This window comes from Necator americanus, chromosome V, assembly GCF_031761385.1.
Source record: "Necator americanus strain Aroian chromosome V, whole genome shotgun sequence".
Taxonomy (NCBI): domain Eukaryota; kingdom Metazoa; phylum Nematoda; class Chromadorea; order Rhabditida; family Ancylostomatidae; genus Necator; species Necator americanus.
Genome location: NC_087375.1, coordinates 17,959,289 through 17,966,719, shown reverse-complemented (window position 1 = coordinate 17,966,719; position 7,431 = coordinate 17,959,289). Strand labels below are relative to the sequence as shown.

The window sequence follows — 7,431 nt, the reverse complement described above, 5'->3', positions numbered from 1 at the left end:
CTCCACGCCGTTTTTCAAAGGACATTTGAGAGAATCGGATGTGAACATACTAATATTCCTGATCTGCACCACCAGCACTGCTTTTTGTTGAGGAGATCCCAATACTGTCAAATTTGTGGTATGCTGATTTTGAAGGAGAAACACCATTACATCCGAATCAAGAGTTTCTATCTGTAAATACTATTACTCGAGGTGCAATATCTGCAATATCTCTCAACGAATAGGATGGAAACTACGCTCCTTACATTTGCAATTTACTGAGTTGTCTGCTGTCTCGCATTTTCAGGGACTTGTCCAAACATTCCGCGTAAAACACTGCTACACAAAATGTTGCTGATTTCGTCACATAAGCATGCCAAATTGTGGGTCCTCCTTAAAGGGTGAGGTGAAACTACTTGTTACTAAATTACTTGGTTTATCTTCGGATTCCTCAGTACAGATGTATTTCTTGATTAAGAAGTCACCACCACTTCTGTTGATTTCTCCACGCCGCAAAGTGCTAACCAAGTCTTTCTTCCTTTTGGGGAAACTGGTATCCGATTGATCTAGAAGACATTGACTTGGCCTCTGAAAGTCAATTGTTGGCTGTATACGTCCATAAACATTTACGCTCCTTAACTGAAGTCGAACGCGTTGGAATTAATCAACTCGCAGTGTTTTATTATTTCGTACATAGATCGTAACTCAAATACGTAGGTGAAATATGAGCGTTCAATGTGTCTTACTTGAGCAGTCGTCCGGAAATCAAATACTACTAACTCCGAAGTCATGACAACCCCAAACCCTTAGAACAACTTTCCTCTAGATGAGAAAATTCATTAATTAATTGGGATCAATCCATGGTTCCACATTTTTACCGATTCGGTTCCTAAAGATTCTTCTTTGGTTTAATTTTTATAGAGCATTTGAAACCATGCACCTCTGGTCAAGACTACATATTTTTATAATCATATCTTTCACATTGTATGATTCATTCTTTGCCCGAAAAAAAAAATCATAAACATACATAGGACACCCCCAAAATGCAACAGTGCGCATTATTGCAAATCAGTAAACAATATGACTTCTGCAGTCGGGAACACACTATTCATTCCGATTTCTTAAGCTTCAATAGTTTCTCGACCGCCACCTTGTTCATGGAGCTTTTTCAGATTTCTCCTCTGTATCATATGATGTGTACTTCTATGTAAGTTATCATTTTTGTTGTACTTCCCTGTAGACCTGGGCAATTTATACATTGATGTCTTTTTATTCATAGGATATCTCCCTTTTCCTTTTCTTGCCCTATTAAAAGGAACTCATGAGGAGAAAATTGAATAAGAAATATAATCTGCTTCTACGTAATGTTCAGACTTGAAACAAACATATGTAGAGGATCTGAGATGGAACTAAACGCGGTGTTACCGCATGTGTAGTGAGGAACAGGAAAATTTCCGTAAGAGCGGAGTCCTTCCCGGGTAGAAAATCGATAAATATTTGCAAATTTAAGGCTACTAAGCTCTCAAAGATGTAAAATGGTAGCGGAATATACCATGAAACCCCTGAGTTTTGAAATGTGGACCATTGGATGAAATGGAGCTAAACAATTCTAAGCAATTTCCGTATTATCACACCCAAAATTCGTATTCGCTCCAGGCGTCGGCACTAGTCTTCGAACATTCGTTGAGACAGCATTTGTTTCTGCGTTAATTTGACGAGTCACCTCATAGCTGGGCCGGAAGGCGGTCAAGAGAACAACTATGATGAAGCTAGCGGAACAAGTGCCTTTTTCGCGTTGTGCTCGTTTTTAGGAATTTATACATTATACAAACGAGGTCCTTGTGTCTCTTATATCTTAATGCTGAGCTGAACTATAGCTTCGATATTCGAAGCATGCCACTCATTCCACAGTACGTTTAGCATCTTCAATGCGACAGTTTGGTAAACAACAAACAAAACTAAATCAATGTTGAAAGGGCTACCATATTTAACAAAGTACAATCCTCTAACACAAAATGACTTCTATTACCTTAGGGTAAGATATTGTGACCTATTTCCGTTGATTAAAACAATACCTTGGTCCTAGTAAGTAGCTTACATTGCTTGGATATGGATGTAGTGATGAGTGACTGGAAAGAAGAAGCGAACAACTTGTCTTCTGAGTCGAGCATACAATTCCATTTCTTTCTGGAAGTTTTCGTTGTGAATGTGGCTATTAATGTAGTACCTAACACAACCAACAGCCACTATACTTGTTTATTATTATTATAATATATATATATATATAATTATATTATATCATGAGCGTAATTGTGGTGCATTTGCATACGTGCTCGAAACGGCGCGGTGTAGGCAGCAGTTGGAACCGAATTGGGGCCGTCGCAAACTGCAGCGATGGGTTGTGTCAGCAAAGGTTTCGCCACGCTCCTAGCCTCTACGCTCCACTGAAGCGCCTCGAGAGAAGCCGCGTACGCATTTGCGTACGTGCTTCATGTCGTTTTGACCTTCCTATAATGCAGACAAAGGCCGCGTCAAAAAGTTTGAACCTAAACTCGCACACAGATGAGCCGGTAACACCATGTAGAAAAATGACAGAACATTAAATAAAAGAACGTTAGAGCAAGTCCGAAAAGATGAAAACTCATTTGGGGAAGATCGGAAGCAAACTGGCTATGGTCACAGAAGGGGACAACGAGTTAAAATTATTTCATCCTCAACTTCCCGTAGGAAGATACTCCGTTGGGTAAGGTTCGATGGAGCGGTGCTTATTTAAGGTCTCGGAAAGAAATCAAAGAATGTTAGGCTATTTTTTAATTGTTTAGGGACGTATATGATGTTTCTTCCTATCCACTCATTCAAAAAAGGGAGGTTTGTATCTTTCGAAAAATAGAAATGAGTTGTTCTAGGAATAGAGGAGGAGAGGATTGCAGTTGTTTTGAGGAATAGAATTAAGTTGTTTTGAAAATGCTCCAGTGGTGGCCTAGATTGGTGAAGGGAAAGCCTACGAGAGTGTTAACAACAGAAAAAAGTGCTGCCATTTTTTAGATTGAACTAAAAACTATTTTCCAATGTATTTTCACTCTGAATATCTCTACTGTCTTATCATTTTCATTGCTAGTGTTCTTTTGTTATCTGTTAAAGGTGTCACCCCACGAATCTGGAGTAGTACGGGTTTCAGGTGGGTTATGCCTATATAGGCTCGTAGATTGTAGAGAAGAGGACAATTCCGTTCATCTCTCCCTCACCGCCGTAAAAAAACGTCCCGGAAGATGAGGATTCCAGCGTTCCGGGGCGATGTTGCCTACGAAGAGTTGTATTGGAGCGCGCCAGCCTTCTGCTCGCGCCGCATCTTCCGGGCCGTTTTTTTACGGCAGTTAGGAAGAAGTGGGCGGAATCATCTTTCTCCCCATAATCTACGACCCCGTAAAGACATAACCCACCTGAAACACGCACCACCCCAGATTCCTTTAATTCTCTTGTAATGAAGAGAGCCGTTCTGACGTATGACGAAAGGTCAATCAGGTTGTTCTTCTCCTAAAGAGTGTGAAGTGTGAGTCTCTTACAATCTGCTTCTCTGTTCGACCTTGAAAGAACGAATTTCCATATTGAGGCTTAGTCATAGATTCATGATGGTCATGCACGATGCAATTTACCCACTGCAAAGGGAGTAGTTTTGATCATTGGATGGATTATGGAAGAGACATCAAATGCTTGCGAGAAAGTGGAAAAAATTTGTAGAAAATGAAAGAGAGGATATTTCAGATTAGAAAAAGTCTTGTTTGCCTTTATTTCCAAAAATAAAGGAAGGACAAAATTATTATTTTATTATTACAACAATATTTATAGAATAACAAAATACGCCAATCAAAAATTGAAAATTACTTTTGCGAGCCTCTCCGTAAAGGCTTACCTATCATCACTTCCACCATTTTGTTCGCAGGGTACCTTCGGATATTCGATTTCTTCCTGATGTGTGCTGCAGATTCGCAACGGCCTTCGTCTCGATTTGTTTGTGCAGAATGTTCGCCTACATTTTGCATTCCATTAATACATCTCTGCAAAATATTCACCGCAATACCGCCTATTGATTCGATCACGCGTTCGTTGATGAGAGGAGTCCATTTGCGAGTGACACTCGTATAACAAGTTTTTGCAGTGCATCACCACCGTCGTTGATAGCCTTCACCCACCTGTCAGGTGTTGTTGTTTGAGTTGAGCAGACCACAAATTAGTGGGTTTCGAGGTGAGCACGTGGCCATCCAGCCGTGAATAATCTAGAATGAACAACTGTCTGCCGCTTCCCAGTTAGTGACGTGAGGTCCGTTGTTTGCTCTGCCATCTCGGTGGTGCACTGCATTGATCGCGTATGTGAACGTGCGTGTGTGTGCGCGTTTCTCATTCCTCCGGCAATGTCAGCTGTTTCATTTCATACTGTTCCGTTTCATATTCCGCTCTCTAGGAAGGAATCTGCACCGTTTTATTCACGTCCCGCTTCGCATCCTGGAAGCGAAGTCTGCAGAGTCAGGCGGAGCACTTGTTTCTTGTTGAATAGTAGAGAAATTTTCTTCGAACAATTGTTCGAATGTGTGAGTTTTGGCGGAAGCGCCTTTCATTTTTCGAAACACAGCGACGCTTTTTAATTCCCATGTGACTATGGGACCAGAGGGAGTTATTGGGCAAATTGTCGTTGGGGGGCACTCTGTGGCGCATTTATTTCCCGAAGCTCTAACTTACTTTTTTCTCTTAGTAACTTAAGTTTGCATGTCATAGATCCTCTAAGACTAATGCTTAGGCCTCAGGGCCCCTATTGATTTGATTACTTACTTGGAGAAATAAAGGCGCCACTGACTGCCATGAGCTTACTGTCTTCATTGTCAATATTTTTCTTATTCCCTCTTCTTTCTTTCTATTGTATAATTTTCATTCTTATTTTCTTGTATTAGCGCATATGCAGGACTTTGTACCTATTTACGTATTATCCATACCCTACAAATACATATGATCTACCCGTGAGTAGTATCATCATCAATGCACCGCAACCCACTGCAAAAATTTTATTTTGATCCTTCCTTCTTTGTGATTTCTTTGCTAATTCTTTTATGTCCGCGTGTAGGACCTTACAGCTACGTTGCTCTTGTGTAAGCAGTATTAGTGTGATCTTTACCTTTGTGTCCTTGTTACATGTTACATGTGTTAACAGGTTATATTTGAAGATGTTCTCTTTTTTCGCATATGTTTTTGTTTTTATAAATATTCTAATGGAGAAGCGAAAACAATCTTGTTCTTGTTTTTTTGCTCTCTTTTTAAGTGCTCGTCACTTAACTTCATGAGCAAGTCCTCATTGCTTCATATGCCTAAGGCGCCAAAGACCCAGTCTTATTTTTTTAAGCTTTCCTTTTTTCGTCGTATTTTTCCACATTTAAGGGAACTTGCTATTATCTTGGATCTCACATGAGCGATAGATCATTATTCATGTTATTTTCCATGTAATTTTTATCATTTCTTTGACAGTTGTTATTCTTCGTTCATTTCGAAAGTGTTGAGAGATATATTCACATTTAAATGCCCAATTTCATTACTGTGATGTTAATTTTCTTTTTTCTGTCCTTTCCTCTCTATCTTCTTGAAAGTCTGTCCTTTTATTCACCATCTATTTTAAATGCTCCATTGTTAAGGCTTCCCTTCTCACATGCACCGCGCTTGCACTCAAAAATAACCTGAATGTTTTCCTCAGGTTCCCTTGTAGTCTTGTTCTCGTGGAATTTGGTGCATCTTTCTTTTCACCTTTACGGTTTCTTCTTACATGCAGACAAACGTCTGGAAATGTGTACTTTCCTGATACTAAATGATCTTCTTCTTGGTCAGAGACTCTTGTTTATTGAACCGTTTTTGAGTTTTATTTCAAACGTTTCCTAGACACTCTACTTCTTCCTATTATGATTTCCAGATTTTTTTTCATATTTCTTGATTGATTCCTTAAACACAATAGTGATGTGGCTATTTTGTGGTCTTTCCTAGCTCAACACTTTTGTAACTACAAAGAAAAGACGAAGAATAAGAAAATATCCCTCAGCGTGAATTCCCATTTTCCTCTGCGTAAAGAGCGCTTGCATATATCTATGGGGGATAGCTCAGAATTACTGAAAAGGTCCTTATCCAAACATGTTTTTTCTGATTTGACCATTTATTGTACTACGTTTGCGCGTGTTGTTTCATCTCTTCTCGCGATTTATTTGCTCTTGAGTCTTTCATCTTGCAGGAAAATGTCTTGGTTCTGTTTGTTCAGAGTTCTTTTTTGCAAAACTATTGCTTCTAATATTTGATTTCCGGCCAACTTCCTCTTTGCATCATCTTTATACTAACCCTTTGTTTAATCTTGGAACGAAATAAGAAGGTTGTTGTCTCTCAGTTTGCTCATCATTATCTTCAGAGGATTTTCTTTCTGTAGAAAATGGCTTTCACTATTTCACTACTAATATAGTTTTTTCAAGCTTTTGTTTCCAAGCAATTACAATGTGTGCTCTGAACGCTCTAAATTTGCCTGGTCTACAATTTTGTGTGCGAACGGTTTGAGATGTCGATCTCTAATTTCAATCCACTTCCTGTTGACCTTGAATCTTTGCTAGGCGGCTTTATGGAGAATAAATTATAGAAATGGAGAGATTGTGCACCTTCATAGTAGTGTTTTACTATAAAGAATTGACTTTATATAAGCAATCTTAACTGATTATGGTGTCTCGGCTGTCATCACCTCACTAATCTGGGGTGGTGTGGGTTTCAGGTGGGTTACGATTATACGGGGTCACAGATTATGGGGAGGAGGGTGATTCCGTCCATTTCTTCCTAATTGCCGTAAAAACGGCCCGGAAGACACGGCGCCTGCACAAGTTGGCGCGCTCCAGTAGAACTCCTTGTAGAAAATATCGCCCGGAATGCTCGAAGCCGCATCTTCCGGGCCGTTTTTTTTAACGGCAATTAGGAAGAAATGGACGGAATCACCCTCCTGCTATAGTCTACGACCTCGTATAGGCATGACCCACCTGAAACCTGCACTAGCTCAGATTCGTGGTGTGATGTCTTAAACCTAACGCTTTTGCGTAACTCACGCTCTACTTGACACTCTTCTTTTGCCTCTGAACTGCATTTGGCGAAGGGACTTCGCGCTCGCCGTTTGAACTCATTAAGCAGCGACCGCCTGAGAGATAAAGACATTAGCTGGATGAAAACGATGAGGCTTGCGATGCAATTGCGTACCGTTTGCGCTCGTGGTACGTACCCATGCAGCTCCAACATGGCTGCGGAGGTGAACGAAGGTCTTACCTCGCCATCGAGCGCGGAAATGTGCGCAGTTGCAACACAAATCAGGTCGTTTCGTCCCTCTGTAAAGTATTTATAACCTAACTACCCAAAAATGGAATGGCGGTGCAAAGTGAATCTAATGTTCACTTTCAG

General features: G+C 40.3%; 1 protein-coding gene across 2 annotated transcripts; it reads right to left on the bottom strand.

Annotated features, from left to right (window-relative positions):
- Positions 1-167: 167 nt before the first annotated feature.
- RB195_014284 (uncharacterized protein) lies at positions 168-7,272 on the bottom strand (the record flags this gene model as incomplete). 2 transcript variants are annotated; one of them, XM_064204476.1, is made up of 8 exons in its annotated part: positions 168-171; positions 246-372; positions 468-567; positions 2,078-2,166; positions 3,890-4,006; positions 4,170-4,253; positions 7,086-7,174; positions 7,256-7,272. In XM_064204476.1, 8 exons carry the CDS (start codon positions 7,270-7,272, stop codon positions 168-170), a joined length of 627 nt encoding a protein of 208 aa, XP_064060356.1. The 2 variants fall into 2 exon arrangements, with proteins under 2 accessions (XP_064060356.1, XP_064060357.1); XM_064204475.1 differs by lacking the exons at positions 168-171; positions 246-372; positions 468-567; ... (1 more) ...; positions 7,086-7,174; positions 7,256-7,272 and having other exon boundaries at positions 2,030-2,166; positions 3,890-4,019.
- Positions 7,273-7,431: the final 159 nt, after the last annotated feature.